At 51.7% G+C, this 17615-nt stretch overlaps 1 protein-coding gene across 1 annotated transcript; it reads left to right on the top strand.

Moving 5' to 3' along the window:
- The first annotated feature begins 3979 nt into the window (after window positions 1-3979).
- ETV3L (ETS variant transcription factor 3 like) lies at window positions 3980-11147 on the top strand. The gene is made up of 5 exons (XM_012449969.2): window positions 3980-4312; window positions 4400-4637; window positions 4885-5074; window positions 5780-5900; window positions 10097-11147. The coding sequence occupies exons 1-5, from the start codon at window positions 4255-4257 to the stop codon at window positions 10573-10575; spliced, it is 1086 nt and encodes a 361-aa protein (XP_012305392.2). The 5' UTR covers window positions 3980-4254; the 3' UTR covers window positions 10576-11147.
- The last annotated feature ends 6468 nt before the right edge of the window (window positions 11148-17615 follow it).

The following is a 17615-nucleotide window of genomic DNA, read 5'->3' as shown; positions in this document are numbered from 1 at the left end:
CTCTGTCCATCTGGCTGGCTGACCTCTGACTTTCTGGGGACTTTGTGGATAATTTTTCTGACAAAGGGCCCACATGGAGGGTTTAGGCTGGAAGTGTCTCCTTCCGGACCTGGGACCTCCCACCAGCCTCACCTCTCTGCTCCGAAGTTTCATCCTCAACCTTTCTGCCCTGATTGACTGATTACAGCTCAGAGCCTGGAGTCAGACAGACCTGTTCCCATCCGGCTCCACCACTTGGCCAGGATCTTATGCAAGTCTCTTAATCTGTTTGAGCCTCAATTTCCTTAGCATACAAAACAGATAATACCTATCTTGAAGGGTTATTGTGAAGAGTCAATGAAGTAACATAGGAACACATGTTAAACCCAATACTGGGAGCATGATAAGGGCCCCATTCATATGAACTAAAATCTTCCAAAGGTGAACTCTGCTGTGGACATTTCCTTCAGCTCCAAGCCCTAGCTTAAGGCTTACTCTCTGTTATCTTCAGTATCTGTATTGCTTTTATTAAGTAACGACCTAAAACCTACATGTGTTGTAATGAACACTTACATTGGCCAAGGGGGTTAATCATATTATCAGTAATCAGAATGATGATGATGATGGCAATACTAATTGCTTGCTGCTACAACCCTTCAAGAAACACAAAGTGCTTAAGAGAAGCCACTTGGATCATTTGAGATTGGGTTATGATCCTTCTTGATTTATGGTTTTCAATACTCATTCTCCTCTAGGGCCGCCACTGTACCGATCTTGCCGTTGGGGGGTGTTGGGGGATCAGGGACTGTGCAGAACCCATGGTCAGAGCTTCCCCAAGCTTCGTGTGTCTGGCCCATAGCACAAGAGGGGAGGAGCGGGAGCCTGGAAGGTAAGGGCAGGGTGGGGACAGAATGGGACTACCACCCCCACCCCCAGCCTTGGGAGCATCCCCACCAGAGTGCGGATTAAAGTGAAGCACAAGGAATTAAGGTTAAGTGCCAAGAATGACTCTTGGACATGAAGGCAGAACTGAGATCTGGTGTTCTCTGAATGTTCCCCGGTCAGCTCGGAGGCTCAAGGAGGAAAGGAAGGATGCGGGGCAGGTGTTTGGCAGGACTTGTCAGTGGCAAGGATTTCCACACCCAGAACTGGCAAGGTCCTCGGAGACTTAGGGATCCATCAGGGACTCCCACAGACACGGGACAGGCTGGGGAGGAGGCTGCTGGCATCAGGAAGCTGGGAGGTTTTTTTCTTTTGGGCGGTAGGGAAGGGGGTGTTGGGAGCCCACCTACGTGGCTGAACATTACAAATCTTGACTCAAGGTCTTGCTTTCTACTCTGTTTTAAGAGCTGTGTGGTCTTAGGGAAGTTATGCAACCCCTCTGCTACCTCCTGTGAGGGTTCAGTATGTGTCAGTCTCAATCCGTTAATGTAGTGTGGACCACACCAAGTGTCTGGTCAGTGACGGGGTTCATCATTCTCTTCTTGCCAGATCCTAAGTCCACCCTAAGCTCTCACATCCTCAGACCAGAAAACACCATCAGATTCAGCAGGTGCCAGGCCAAGCCATAGGAAATTCTATCAGCTTCCTCCAGGGAACGGTCGTGCCTTGGACTTTCTCAAAACTCACCTCTGCACCCTGCCCTATTTCCCAGCCCATTTTCCTAAGGGGAAGCAGAAAAGATCCCAATCAGATTGAGGTTCAACCAAGGAGGAAATTCCGAGTGGACAGGACAGGAAAGGAGGCTGGAAGAGGAGTGGGGGCATATGCTTCAGGGGAGGAAAGGAGAGAAGACTCCAGAATGTCAGCTGCCAGTTTAGAGACAGAGAGATGAGTCGGGTAACCTATTCAACCAGATTCCGGGTGGGCTTGGATCGACTCACTGCCCTATTCACCTTAATTTCCAGAGACACTCTCAGCTCAGGCCAGACTTGGTGCCTCCAAGCTCCTGCCCCTAACTGCCTGTCAGTTTGTCAGTTTACATCCCTGGCACTGAGCATTCCCCAGGAAAGGGAGAGTGAGACACCAGATGATGTCTTGGTGCCAGGAGTCGGGGAAGCCAGGGTTCTTAAAAGCTGAGGTGTCTGGGGTTCCTGACTTTCTAACACCTGCAGTCTCCTTTTGCTGCATCCCATGGGTTCTATAGGTTCTCACTGCTCGAAGTATGGTCTGTGGACCAGCAGCAGCAGCGTCACCTACAGGCTTGTTAGAAGTGCAGAGTCTTGGTCAGGTGCAGTGGTTCACACCTGTAATCCCCGGGAGACCAAGGTGGGTGGATCACTTAAGGTCAGGAGTTCGAGACCAGTCTGGCCAACAGATGAAACCCCGTCTCTACTAAAAATACAAAAATTAGCCAGCGTGGTGACAGATGCCTGTAATACTAGCCACTTGGGAGGCTGAGGTGGGAGAATTGCTTGTATCCGGGAGGCAGAACTTGCAGTAAGCTGAGATTGCACCACTGCACTCCAGCTTGGGTGACAGAGCAAGACTCTGTCTCAAAAAAAAATAAAGAAGTGCAGAGTCTTAGGTCCCCAAAGTTCTGCTGAATCAAAAATCTGTTTTTTAGAGATCTTCAGGTCATTCCTATTCACATTAGAGTCTGAAAAGCATCAGCATAGATTATTTTTTTAAGTCTTAAGGCAACTCAGTAGACGAGAAAGTGCTATGGATCAGGAGGCAGGGGGCAGGGCAGCTAACTCACCATCTGTCTTTGGTCAAGTCACTTTCCCTGCCTGAGCTTCCTCTGGAAAATGAGAAAGCAACTCCAGACGAACCCTCACGTGCCCTCCAGACCTGACAGCCTAACAAGTTCTGGCTGCATCCTATCTCCATCAGAGGTGGAGAGCCAGGCCCGGGTCACATTAAGCTGCTCACAGGCAGTCCTAAGGGTCCAGGAGCCTCCCAGTGCCCTGGCCCACCAGGAGCAGGTCCCACGGCTTCATCCCCACGGCTTCGTCCCCACGGCAGCCCCTCCCGTCCCTCCTCAGCCCCCTTGCATATCGTTTCATCTTCCATTAGTTATAGTGGAAACCAGCCTTTTGCACCATCCAGAAAGCTTTTTGCTCCATCCAGAAGGCTTTAGGGCTTACACATTTTCTTTCCTCTCTCCCTGTATCAGGCAAGTCTATCTCACTAGGGCTTATTCCATAAACTCCCCACACTTCTCAGCTGAGAACCACAAGATTCCCGGTTCCTGCCCATGGTTCATCTATAAAGCACCTTTGAGTATGAGGTCCTGTACTAGTATCTGGGGGGCCGGCAAAGAACAAGACAGCTAGGGTTCCTGACCTCGCAGCTGACACTCAGTGGGGGACAGATGTTCAACAACAAATGACACTATCTGTAAGTCTATTACCATTCATTCTATCCACAGTCATTTATAGAACACCTACTGTGTGCCAGGCCCTTAGGACTCACTGGCAAAAAGAAAAAAAAATCCTGCTTGGCCAGGCGCAGTGGCTCATGCCTGTAATCCCAGCACTTTGGGAGGCTGAGGCAGGTGGATCACCTGAGGTCAGGAGTTCGAGACCAGCCTGATCAACAGGGCAAGACCTTGTCTCTACTAAAAATACAAAAATTAACCAGGCGTGGTGGCATACACCTGTAATCCCAACTACTTGGGAGGTGGAGGCAGAAGAATTGCTTGAACCCAGGAGGTGAAGGTTACAGGGAGCCGAGATTGCACAGCTGCGCTTCAGACTGGGTGATAGAGAAAGACTCTGTCACACACACACACAAAAATCTGCTCTTCTCAAATGTGAAAGTGTTTGAAATACTGTAAAGGCACAGGTATGTGTCTATGCCACCTCCTTCCCACTCAAGATTTAGAATGAGCCCATGATTAATTACATTTTCTTTTGTCTTCTCTTGGGAAAAACTCCAATCCTGTTAAGCCCTAAGAAGAGCTCTCATTCTCTGTCTAAATCCCCCAGCAGGGGCAGGATACAGGACCCTTTGCATTTCTCTCCATCTGTATAAGTGGCTCAGCCCCAAGCCCTGAGTCCGAAAGCCCTGGGCAGCCAGGAGGTCCCCGTAGGAGAATGGGCCCTGTCTGGGGATGGGGAAGCTTCCTGCCTCGGATTCCCTTTTCTCACCTTCACTGACAACCTCTTGTCCCTTCCATTTTCTCTCACTCCTGACCCTCTCCCTTCCCTCCTTCTTTCCCTCCCTTGTTTCTTCCTCTTTCACTGTCCTCCCCGCCTTCCTTCCCTTCCTCGTAAGCGGTGGCCGTACTTCCCCAAGGCCGAGACACAGCACCTCTCACTGGAGTGGACCATGCACTGCAGCTGCTTGGCTGAGGGCATCCCGGCCACCCCCGGCAGCTGGATCTCAGGTGAGCCTCTCGGCCAGGTCTACCCCCTGCTCCAGCGGCGGCCCAGGGCAGGGCCTTCAGAGCCCTCACTTTCCACTCCCCGCCCAGGCCTGGCCTTCCCTGACTGGGCCTACAAAGCCGAGTCGTCCCCAGGCTCCCGGCAGATCCAGCTGTGGCACTTCATCCTGGAGCTGCTGCAGAAGGAAGAGTTCCGCCATGTCATCGCCTGGCAGCAGGGAGAGTACGGGGAATTTGTCATCAAGGATCCAGATGAGGTGGCCCGCCTCTGGGGCCGCAGGAAGTGCAAACCGCAGATGAATTATGACAAGCTGAGCCGGGCCCTCAGGTGAGAGGAGGCGGCCAACACGGACGGCCTAAGAGGGGAGAGTTCAAGGGAAAGGGCCGTGGTTTCTGGCCCCCCTGCTGGTTCCCACCCCTCCACGCTTGGCAAGTGTCCTGGCCTGTGGGGAGCTGCTTCGTGGTTCTCTGAGAGCAGCTTAGAGTCAGCCCGGCTGGGCAGGAGAAAGTGGCTAGGTCCCTGACTCTATTCCCTGACCACCGGCCAACTCGATTCTCCACTTCGAATTCTCCAGATATTACTACAATAAGAGGATCCTGCATAAGACCAAAGGCAAAAGGTTCACGTACAAGTTCAACTTCAGCAAGCTCATTGTAGTCAACTATCCTCTGTGGGAAGTGCGGGCACCGCCGTCCCCTCACTTGCTGCTGGGGGCCCCTGCCCTGTGTCGGCCAGCGCTGGTGCCCGTGGGTGTGCAGAGTGAGGTAAGCGCGAAGGTGGCTCCTGTCTCAGGGCTCCACCAGGTCCTGCCCCTCTGCCCAGGAGGCTCCCACCCTCTTCTCTGCCCCTGGGGCCCATCAGCCTCCAGTGTTCTTCTCCTCCTGCATCCTAGTCCCTGAGTACCCCAAGGGCAGGTGTATTAATAATCTAAGTGGTACAGGGCCCACCTGTGAGAAAGGGTGGCTCCTTCTGTGCTAGGCGCCACTGCTTTAGTGGTGGATCAGAGGGAAGAGCCCAGGGCATCTGAGACTGTAGGCAGCCGTGGCAGTGGGCTTTTAACAATCAGTATGAGAGGCCGGGCACGATGGCTCATACTTGTAATCCCAGCAATTTAGAAGGACAAGGTGGGCAGATCACCTGAAGTCAGGAGTTCGAGACCAACCTGGCTAACATGGCAAAACCCATCTCTACTAAAAATTAATTGGGCATGGTGGCGCATGTCTGTAATCCCAGCTACTGGGGAGGCTGAGGCAGGAGAATCACTTGAACCCAGGAGGCGGAGGTTACAGTGAGCCAACATGGCGCCACTGCACTCCAGCCTGGGTGACAGAGCAAGACTCCATCTCAAAAAAAAAAAAAAAAAAAACAATCGGTATGAGAGTATTTTATTGTTTTAGCAACTGGCTGTGTACTGGAGACTACATGCTAGGGAGAGCCCATCCCACCCCATACCTACTTCTCACCCTCAGCTCCTGCACAGCATGCTGTTCACCCATCGGGCCGTGGTGGAGCAGCTGGTGGGACAGCAGAGCCCCCGGGGGTCGCCAGAGGCCTCTGGGGATAAGAAGGGGAGCAGCAACAGCGTCCACCGTGAGTGCTCAGGGCTGAGACGGCCCAAGGAATCTTTGCCAGAGGGAGGGAGGGCTTTCCTGGCTGAGTACATGGCTGAAGGGGCATGAGACAAGGGATACTATATAACTCATTCATTCATTCAACCGACCTATTAAGCACCAGCTATTTACTAAGTGTGGGGGTTCAGAGCTGAAATACAGCCCTCGAGAGGCTCAGAACCTAGTGGGGAGCAGAGATGGGATTACTGCCAGCGACTGCTGCTGGCATTCAGGTAAGCACTAGGTGTTAAACATTCAGGCCCAGAGAAGGAACTGGAGCTTCCCAGAGGACACAACACTGGGGCAGGTGAAGGAAAAAGATGCCTAAGCAGAGGGAATAGCATTTATTTATTTATTTATTTATTTATTTATTTATTTATTTATTTATTTTTGAGACAGAGTCTCACTCTGTTGCCCAGGCTGGAGCACAGTGGCATGATCTCAGCTCACTGCAACCTCCGCCTCCCAGGTTGAAGCGATTCCCATGCCTCAGCCTCCCAAGCGGCTGGGATTACAGGCGCGCACCACCATGCCTGGCTAAGTTTTGTATTTTTAGTAGAGACCATGTTGACCAGGCTGGTCTCAAACTCCTGACCTCAGGCGGTCCACCACCTGCCTTGGCCTCCAAAAGTGCTGGGATTACAGGTGTGAGTCACCACACCCGGCCAGGAATAGCATTTATAAAGCAAAAACTGTGAACAGGTGTAGCAAATCTGGAGAACTGCCGGTAGGTTGCTGTTGGAGAGCTGATCTGTGATGGGGTGGGAACAAGCGGGACGGATGAGAGATGGAGCTGGCAAGGCAAACAGGTGTCGGGCCACAGAGGCCTCACAAGCCATGCTAAGGGAGCAGGACTTTCTCACACGGGCAGGGAGGACAGGGAGGAAGAGTCACGGTCAGACTTTCATTTTATGCAGATGACCGGTGTTGTGCGTGGAGTTTGAGTTGAAGGAGGCACACTGGAGTTGGGGGGCTCTGAAGAGCATCTAGGCAGGAGATGACAAGGCGGGAACCAAGACAAGGCCCATGGGATGAAGGAGGCTCAGCTGGAGAGAGACTGGGAAGATAGAGTTCTTTCACTCATTCACTCACTCATTCGTTTCTTCTTTCATCAGATGCTTAATGACTTCCTGTTTAATGTGCCAGGCACTGTCCTAGGGGCTGGGAGCCAAAATGAGCAACACTGCCTTTATAGGACTTACAGGCAAGGGGGGCGCAGACATCCAACTGATGATCGATAAGTGATTTTAACTGTGCTAACTGCTGCAAAGGAGAAGGGCAGGGTGCCGAGGGCATCAGGGAAGACTTCGTTGACAAAGTGACATTTGAGATGACACCCAAACTGTACACGAGTGCTAGCTTACCTCAGAGGGAGTAGAGAGAGCATAGCGAGCAAAAGAATAGTGTGTGAAATGGCCCTGGGACAGGACAGAGGGACCGGGAGAAGGCCAGCGCAGAGGCACATAGTTATTTTGTGGGAGAAGGTGAAAATGTAGGCGGACAGCAGCTCTTACAGAGGCTGTGAGCTGGAAACTGACAATAGCAGATTTTCTGTGAAAAAGATCACAGAGACACTTGACCAACCCGAGGCTCTTGTGCAGGGCCCAAGCATTGCTCCTTCACTCCAGGCAATTTCACGGAAGAAGGATCCATGGCCTTCACCCCACCCCTGAGCTGCTGGAGGCCCCAAGCTCTGCACCTCGGGAGTGCAGCTGAGGCTATGGGTGTGGGGTGGCCCAGGGCCTGCTGGGACTCGCTGGGTCTGGTCTGGCAGCCCAGAGCTAAACAGCACCTGGACAGCCTCCCTGTTCCTCCACCCCCACCCACCCCCTCCCAGCTCTGGGAATGCCTTGGGCACAGAGTTGCTCTCTTTGGGAAACTATGAGGGAAAGAAAAAAGTGTTCCCTCTCCAGGTGGAAAGAAAGAAAGAAAGAGAAAGAAAAAAGAAAAGAAAGAAGTGGGAGGGGAAGGGAGGGGAGGGGAGGAGAGGGAGGGGAGGGGAGGAAGGGGAAGGGAGGGGAAGGGAGGGGAGGATTCCCTCCCAGGCCCCATTTGGAGTGGGCTATTTTGCACCTCCCTCCCCTCTGCAGTCAAGCACACAAGCCCTGCCTATGCTGGGCCTTAAGGGAGGCTAAGCAACGGTAGGTAGGTCGCCAGAAGGTTAGGAGCAGCCACATGCCTCACTTCTGGATTGAGATTCCAGAAGCCTGTGCCAGCCCCTCACCTCCAACCTCACTCAGAGCATTTTGTGCCAGGAAAGGAAGCTGCTTCCGGGAGTGCCGGGACTATGGCGCTGGAACCAGGGGACTGCGGGGCTGGTGCCGAGAAAGATTGGGACCCGGTAGTGGAATGAGAGGAGGACTCTTAGAAATAACACCTCTCTTCCCCATGCCTTGACCTCAGGAGCCCGGGGGACACAGCCCTCCCGTGCGACAGCAGTCCCACCTCATCTCGGGATACAGGGAAAAGGACAATGACCCAGAGAGCCGCTGCTCTGACCGGGGTCTCCACCCACGCTGCTTCTCCTGGAGGATCATTGTCGCCGTTTTCTCTCTACATAGATCTGACTTCAGAAATCTTGCTCCTATCAAATACACTGGACGTGGTCAATAATAACTAATTTGCTTTTCCAGTTTTTACTCACTGTAGCCCGACCAGCGTGGCTCCGCTGGGCCGATGCTTGTTCTTTGAGTTCAATGTCGTGGTCTCGCTAAGAAAAATGTGGAAGTGCAGTCAGGCTTGTTGACATACAGAAAGTGATGTGGAGCTCTATACAGTCATCTCCAAGGCCGCCAGCTGGGAGGTCCTATGGCAGGACCCCGGCAGGGTGAGAGAGGGAAAGAGGGTGGATTGGAAGGAGCAAGAAGAAGGAAGCCCTTTTGGAGGAGGAGAGTTATGGACCAGAGTGAGACAGAGAAGAGGGAAGCTGGGGCTCCCCAAGCCTGCCCTGGGCCTCCCAGTCATGAACTCCTCAGGCCCCTTCTTCCCCATGACGCAGCTTACTCTAAGCTAGGAGAGGGGATTTTATGGATGAGGAAACAGAAGACTGTAAACGGAAATGACAAGCCCAAGGCCACACATCCAGTCCTTTGCCGGGCTAGACTGCAGGCTCGTGCGGCAGCCGCGGGGAGTGAAGAATGGATCCGTTGAGATAAAGCAGACACTGTCCTTCCCTTACTCGCTGACATGTTTTTCTGGAGCACTCAATGTGTCCAGACTGGGTAGATTCTAGGGAAAATAAAACAAAGACAGCTCCTGCCTTCACAGAGTTGGGCTCACAGACATTAAATCATAAGCACCCAAATGACTACATGAGTCTAACTCGGCCGAGCGCCCTGGAGGAGAGGTTCAGGGAGGCATGAGAGCAGGCAGCAGGTACCCTCGCCTAGGCTGGGGGTCTCGGAAGGCTTCTCCAAAGAGTGGAGTTTATGATGAGGCCTAAAGAAAAGCAGAAAAGGGGCTGGGCGTGGTGGCTCATGCTTGTAATCCCAGCACTCTGGGAGGCCAAAGCAGGTGGATCACCTGAGGTCAGGAGTTCGAGACCAGCCTGACCAATATGGTGAAACCCCGTCTCCACTAAAAATGCAGAAAATATTTTTTTGTATTTGTAAAATACAATTTTACAAACACAAAATACAGGTGCCTACCACGTCGTCTGTATTTTGAGACTACAGTCATGGTGGTGGGTGCCTGTGGTCTCAGCTACTCAGGAGGCTGAGGCAGGAGAATTGCCTGAACCCGGGAATTGGAGATTGCAGTGAGCCGAGATCACGCCACTGCACTCCAGCCTGGGTGACAGAGAGAGATTCTGTCTTAAAAGAGAAAAGAAAAGCAGAAAAGGAAGGGCAAAGCCGGCAACATGGCAAGACTCCATCTCCACAAAAAAACACAAAAATTAGCCAGGTGTAGTGGCACGCGCCTGTAATCCCAGCCACTCAGGAGGCTGAAGTGGGAGGATTGCTTGAACCCAGGAGGGGTTCAAGCCTGCACTGCAGCCTGGGTGACAGAGAGAGACTCTCTCAAAAAAAAATAATAAGACAGAAAGAAAAGGAAGGGCAGTGCGGCGAGGAAGAGAGGCTTCCAAACGAGAAACAAGAAGGCCTGGGAAATGGGAGGAGCAAGAGGCATCTGAGAGAGGCTGGGCTCCCTTGACCCTTTCTCTCTTTCTTTCTCTAGGACTTGGCTCTGCCCCAGGCCCCTGCCAGCTGGGCCCTTGCTGCCATTTGGGGAGCGTCCAAGGCGAGCTGCCTGCAGTTGCCTCCTTCACCCCTCCCCTCCTGCCCCCTCTCGCCTCCAACTGGACCTGCCTCTCGGGGCCCTTCTTGCCTCCTCTTCCGTCAGAGCAGCAGCTCCCAGGGGTCTTCAAGCCAGGCACCCTGCTCCCAGGACCTAGGAGCCTCCCAGGGACCTGGCATTTTCCAGGGCGTCCTCTCTTGGCCGGGCTGGGACGGGGTGCAGGTGAGAGGCTTCAGCCCTTGTCCCTCAGGCCCGAGGGGCTGGAGGTAAAGCCTGCTTCCATGATGGGGGCAAAGGGGTGCCTGGATCCCAGGGAGAGCTTCTGCCCAGAGACCCGCAGACTCAAAACTGGGGAGGAAAACCTCACCTCCCCCAATCTGGAGAACCTCAAAGCAGTGTGGCCCTTGGATCCCCCTTAATTGGAGAGGAAGGTGGGAAGTTGGGGAGTTCTCCAAAGTCAGTCTCTGGGTTAGTACCTTCCCCTGGCTGGACACGGGCTGAAATTGCAGGATTTGAAGGGGTGGAGTTGGACCCAAGGTGGGGAGCATTGCAGGGAAGGTGTGGCATCGGGGAAAACCCAGACAGGGTGCCCCTCCTCTCCCACCTCACTGCTAATCAGACTAAGGGGACATTCCTAATCTCGACTTTTCTTCAGGGAGATGAGAATAAGATTTCTATAATTTCCATCCTGCCCACTAAGGGGGAAAACTAAGGGTCTCGCCTGGAGAGAGGACGCGGTGGTTGTGTTCCCTGAGTCTTCTCCAGGACCCGTCTCCCCAGTTCGGGCTCAGGTCTCCAGCCCCTTTCTCACACGTCCTTGCCACTTCTCTCCCATCCCTCTGATCTCTGAGACCCTGGAAACCTCTGTCCCACACAGGCACTTCCTCCTCTCTCCACTTCCCTAGGACCCAGGCAGGTGGGGAAGGGAGACACCGGCCTTCTCTGCTCTGTAATTCTCTACTGTGACCATGAATAAAACGCCCCTGCAAACCGCCCGCTGGCTGACCACCTCCCTGCAGTGAGCGCCTGTCCTCCCGCTGCGCTCTTCCTGCGTTCTGGTCTGGTGTGATGGGAGGGGGCCCGAGCAGGAGTTTTGGGTGAGCCTGAGGTCTGGAGTGGAGCTACACAACCCACCAGCCAGTCTCTTCCCTCCCGCCAGCATCTACTCTCAGAGAGAAAGGTTGGAAGGAGGCGAGGGCATGAGGAGCTTCCTGGGCACAGTGGGAAACCTGCCTCAAGGGAGGAACTTCAGACCATAGCAGGGGTCCTTAAAGAACGTCCCTCAGACCCCTGCGGACGACCTTGGAGCAGAAGGGTTGGGTGAGGAGGAGTGAGCTGTCAGGGGCCCCTTTTCTCTGCTCCCCAGGCCCTAAGAATGCCAAGCAGAGCAGCAGTGAGGCATCAGGTGCCTGGGAAGTGGGGGACATGTGACAGAGAGGGTCTTTTGCCCAAACAAGGACATGCCAAAAGAGAGGGGTACTCCAGGAGCCAAGACTGTTGACCCCACTGCCTTACTGTCTCTAGGCTGCCAATTACAAGCCTAGGATTTGTCCCCACTCCCTTTCTATGACATGGAGCTCTCAGCTGGCACAGAGCACCCCTTTGCCCAGTGTTTGGTTCCTCGGTCCCAGGAGTAGGTGCGTCCCTCCTGAGCATGTGCTGCTGCAGCCTCTCAGCTCTACTTAGTGACAGATGCATGACCACATGGCCACACATGGAACTGGGAAAGGAGAGCCCTGGCGTGGGCAGGACGGGCCCTCACTCCTCGGGAAGCTGGTGATGGACACGGCACACAGGCCCTGGGTTTCCAAGCTGGATCTAGGCCAGGGGAAAGGATCTCTGAGAGTTCGTCTCAGTCTCCCTCCTTCAGCCCAGATGCCAAGAAGGTGGGACCACAGAGTTTCTCTCCCAAGAGTTCCCAGGGCTACAGTGAAAACTGCTTCTCACTTGCCCCCAAAGCCGCAGGCCCATCCCTGGCCCTGCAGGAAGGACGGGCCCCCAGGGGCTTTCCCATCACCCTGCCCAGTTTGGGGAGACAAAGAGCCAGTGTTGTCTGCTCCAGCATAAGGAACTGGATGATGCTGTCACGGGGTTTGGGCCCTGTTCAGAGAGACCAGCCCCTGGGGCAGAATCATTCTCCTTCCTGGGGATCCTCACATATCCTTCTGCCCAGCCCCACCGCCTCTTCAGTGACCCCCATGTCTCAGGCTATGGGAAATGCCTTGAGGTCGCTCTTCTAAAATTTCTTTTTGGAATAGGTAAACCCAGGAGACTAAAAGCTCAGCCCCAGAGGACTTACATTTCCAGGAGGTGCACTCTGCGTTTAGGCAATAGATTCGTGTGGAGCAGACTTTTTCAACCGTGGCTGCGTGATTCTCTCTTGTGGGCAGCTGTCCTGCACACTGGGCATTTAGAAGCATCTGGGACCCCTACTCAGTAGATTCCAGGAGCACCCTCCCCCACCCGCTTAGGACAACCACAACTGTCTTCAGACATTGGTAAATGTCTCCTGGGGAGAGGGGAGAAACTGCTCCCAGTGGAGAACCACTTAAGTAGAAAATGGTTTCAGCAAATCCAGATGTTCTCGCGAAGATGGGAACCAGGTTCCTCAGACTCAGAAGACTGTTGGTCTCCCCACAGCAAGGGTGCCCTCTGGTGGCCAGAGTCAGTACTGGCTGTCCAGAGGCGCTCAGAGCCCTGGCCTAGGCTGGGTGCACAGCCCACAGTGGAAGAGGTGAAGGGGTGATGCCCCCCTTGGAGTCCTCTGAGAGGAGGAGAGTTGCAGGATTAAAACAGTTTATGATAACCTTCCTATTGCAAGCCCCGTTAGCAAATCACGGATTGTCCACCAAAAGCTCACAGGTCTAACGTAGCAACACGCTCTGCAGCCCGTTTGTTTCTGCTGAAACCACGTGACATCACACCCTGTGGCTGTCAGCCTCATCTGTGGATAGAATGCTGTGGGTGCTCGGCCTTCTTCCAGGACAGTGGACACCGGGCCGAGACACAGCAGAGTCAGCTCACCTGCCAGCCCTGCTCCTGGGCACTCAGTTCCACTGCACCAAAGGCACACGCAGACACACACCTGGGCCTCAGGAGTTTCAGGGAGTCAGACTCCCAGCTGCACAAACCTTAGGAATCACAAGGGACCTTTGAGAGCATCAGGTTCAAGCCCCATAACTTCACAGGCCCAGAGAGAAGGTACTTGTTCAAAACCAAATAAGAGAAGAATCAAATGCAGAACATAAATTCCCTAATTATCCAGTCCATGTTCTTTCTGTCTCACCATGACCACTCAGCTAGAGTCGAAAATCCCTTAGAAATGAGTACATATGTTAATTTTTAATTGATTGCTTGATTGAGACAGAGTCTCACTTTGTCTCACAGGCTGGAGTGCATTGGTGCAATCTCGGCTCACTGCAACCTCCACCTCCCGAGTTCAAGTGATTCTACTGCCTCAGTCTCCCGAGTAGCTGGGACTAGAGGGGCGGGCCACCACGCCAGGCTAATTTTTGTATTTTTAATAGAGACAGGGTTTCGCCATGTTGGTCAGGCTGATCTTGATCTCCTGACTTCAGGTGATTTCCACCCCCACCCCACTTTGGCCTTCCAAAGTACTGGGATTATAGGCATGAGCCACTGTGCTCCAAACTGTGTGATTTTATTTTTTTTCAAGATGGGGTCTTGCTCTGTTGTCCGGGCTGGAGTGCAGTGGCGTAGTCTTGGCTTGCTGCAACCTCCGCCTCCTTGATTCAAGCAATTCTCCTGCCTCAGCCTCCTAATTTTTGTGTTTTTAGTAGAGATGGGGTTTTTCCATGTTGGCCAGGCTGGTCTCGAACTCCTGACTTCATGATCCACCCACCTCAGGCTCCCAAAGTATTAGGGATACAGGCATGAGCCACCATGCCTGGCCTCTGTGTGATTTTTACTATGAGCATAGTTGTAAGCATTTTCCTTTTTGTCTGCACTGTGGCACTTGGTGACATATTGTCTTGTGTCGTCCTCTAATTGTCTCATGTATATTAATATTGCGCCCCCATAAAGCTGGTATTCTCGGGGTAGTGCAGCACACTTCTTTGATGGAAGGTGGCTCGTCACTAGAACGCTTGATTAGCATGTGGAAGAGGTCTTGGAGGTTTTGTTTGGTTTTTTTGTTTGTTTTGAGATGTAGTCTTGATCTGTCACCCAGGGCCTGCCCTGGAGTGCAGTGGTGCAATCTCAGTTCACTGCAACCTCCGTCTCCAGGTTCAGGCGATTCTTCTGCCAGCCTCCCGAGTAGCTGAGATTACCGGCACCCACCAACATGCCCGGCTGAGTTTTAAATTTTTAGTAGAGACGGGGGTTTGCCTTGTTGGCCAGGCTGGTCTCAAACTCCTGGCCTCAAGTGATTAGCGCCCTCAGCCTCCCAAAGTGCTGGGATTACAGGCGTGAACCACCATGCCTTGGAGATTTAAAAACAAAAACAAAAGCAAAGTATTTGCTGTCCTGAATTGTTGGTGGCATTGAGGACAATCCCCACCCTCTCCCTTTCGTTCCCTAATGAAAACTCTGACCCAGGGAGAAGAAAAAAATTCAAGCACCATACACGTTTTATATACATAAGATTTCAGTGTTCCACATCTTGTCCCCTGGGAAAATCTTCAGGGGCGATGACAAGCATGGAGGTGTCATCTGCTATAGCAACGCCTTCTTCTGAAATACCTCCTGAAGGACTTGCCTGAGGCCATCCTGATTGTGCCCACATCGACATGGATAATACTAAACATGCTGCTCCGTAACACAGTATTTCATGGATGTCTTCCCAATTAGATGTAGAAAAACATACAGTCACAGTCACGCATTGCTTAATGACAGGGATACATTCTGAAAAAATGCATTGTTAGGTGACTTTGTCTTTGAACAAACATCATAGGGTATATTTACACAAAGCTAGATGGTACAGGCTGCCAGACACCTAGGCTCGGCGTAGCCTATTGCTCCTACGATACAAACCTTACAGCAAACCTGTGCTAAATACTGTAGGCAGTTATAACACAGTGATAAGTACTTGTGTATCTAAACATAGAAAAGATACAGTAAAGCCCGGGCGCGGTGGCTCATGTCTGTAATCCCAGCACTTTGGGAGGCTGAGCAGGGCAGATCACGAGGTTAGGAGTTTGAGACCAGCCTCGCCAACATGGCGAAACCCGTTTCTACTGAAAATACAAAAACCAACCGGGCGTGGTGGTGGGTGCCTGTAATCCCAGCTACTCAGGAGGCTGAGGCAGGAAAATCGCTTGAAACCAGAAGGCTGAGGTTGCAGAGAGCTGAGATCACGCCACTGCACTCCAACCTGGGTGACAAGAGCAAAACTCTGTCTCAAAAAAAAAAAAAAAAAAAAAGATACAGCAAAACTACAGCATAAGAGATAGAAAATGGTACCCCTGTAGAGCTCATTTTGCCTTGAATGGAGTTTACAGGACTGGCAGTTGCTCTGGATGGGTGAGTGCGTGAATGGTGAATGAATGTGAAGACCGAAGATATTACTGTATGCTACCATAGACTATAAACGCTGTACACTTAGGGTATACCCCATTTATTTAAAAGTGCAGTAGTGTGATCTCGGCTCACTGCAACCTCTGCCTCCTGGGTTCAAGCGATCCTCGTGCCTCAACCTCCCAAGTAGCTGGGATTACAGGCATATTCCACCATGTCCGGCGAAGTTTTTGTATTTTAGTAGAGATGGTGTTTCGCCATGTTAGCCAGACTGGTCTTGAACTCCCGACCTCAGCTGATCGGCCTGCCTTGGCCTCCCAAACTTTTTTACTTTAAAAACTTCAATTTTTTTTGACTTGAGACTCTTTTGTGATAACACTTAGCTTAAGACACAAATATACTGCACAGCTGTACAAAAATATTTTTTCTTTATATCCTTATACGTAACGATATTATCCCTATTCTATAAGCTTTTTTCTATTTTTAAATTACTTTTTTATTTATTACTTTTTAAACTTTTTTATTAAAAACTAAGACACAAGCACACACATTAAGACACAGCACATGGCCTGAGCGGTGGCTCATGCCTATAATCCCAGCACCTTGCGAGACCAAAGTGGGAGGATCACTTCAGCCTACAAGTTCCAGACCAGCATGGGCAACATGGGGAGACCCCTTTTCTACCCAAAAAAAAAAAAAGTTAGCTGGGCCTGGTGGCGTATGCCTGTGGTCCCAGCTACTCAGAAGGCTGAGGTGGGAGAATAGCTTGGGGCTGGGAGTCAAGGCTGCAGTGACTTGTGATTGCCACTACACTCTAGCCTGGGTGACAGAGCAAGACCCTGTCGCAAAAAAAAAACAAAAACAAAAAAAAAAAACAAAAAAAGCAAACAAACAAAGACAGAAGCACACACAAGCCTCAGTCTACACACGGGGTCAGGATCGTCAATACCGCTGTCTTCCACCTGCACCTCTCGTCCCACGGGAAAGTCTTCAGGGGCACTAACAGGCATGGAGCTGTCATCTGCTGCGATAACAACGCCTTCTTCTGGAATTCCTCCTGAAGGACTTGCCTGAGGCTGTTTCACAGTGAATTTTTTTTTGAATAAGTGGAAGGAGTACACTCTAAAATAATGTATAAGAGTACAGTACAGTAAAAGTATAAAGTATTAAAAGCACAGTACAGTAAATATGCAAACCAGTAACATAGCCATTTATTATCATTACCAAGTATTATGTACTGCACACAATTGTATGTTCTATGCTTTTATGTGACTGGCAGTGCCACAGGTTTCTTTACACCAGCATCACCACAAACACGTGAAGAATGTGTTGCACTATGACATTCCAACAGCTACAATGTCACTAGGTGACAGGAGTTTTTCAGCTCCATTATAATCTTATGGGACCACATGGTTATGAGGCACTGACTATATACAGTTCAACAAACATTAATTACATGCCTGCTGTGTGCCAAACACTGCACTCCCAGGTGCTAAGAGGCAGAGTACCTACCTTAAGACACTTTCATCCGTGCCATGTCACACAGACAGCCTGGCAGAAGTCAGTACGTTGCACAGAAGGCAAGCCAGCTTGCAGGTGGATGGGTTGGGGAGTGGGGGAGTGGCCAGGAGGGGCGGCTCTGCAGGAGTTATTTAGAAATCAACCCACTTTTTTTTTTTTTTTTTGAGATGGAGTCTCACTCTGTTGCCCAGGCTGGAGTGCAGTGGCATGATCTTGGCTCACTGCAACCTTCACCTCCCATGTTCAAGCAATTCTCTGCCTCAGCCTCCTGAGTAACTGGGATTACAGGCACCCGCCACCATGCCTGGCTAATTTTTTTTTTTTTTTTTAAGTAGAGACGGGGTTTCACCATGTTGGCCAGGCTAGTCTCAAACTCCTGACCTCAAGTGATTCTCCTGTCTTGGCTTCTCAAAGTGCTGGGATTACAGGTGTGAGCCACCACACCTGACCCTAAAATCAACCT

Source organism: Aotus nancymaae, unplaced genomic scaffold, assembly GCF_030222135.1.
Source record: "Aotus nancymaae isolate 86718 unplaced genomic scaffold, 86718_ANA_hifiasm-v0.15.2.pri h1tg000108l, whole genome shotgun sequence".
Lineage (NCBI taxonomy): Eukaryota > Metazoa > Chordata > Mammalia > Primates > Aotidae > Aotus > Aotus nancymaae.
The sequence above is the reverse complement of the archived record's forward strand: the minus strand, read 5'-3'. Positions and strand labels throughout refer to the sequence as shown.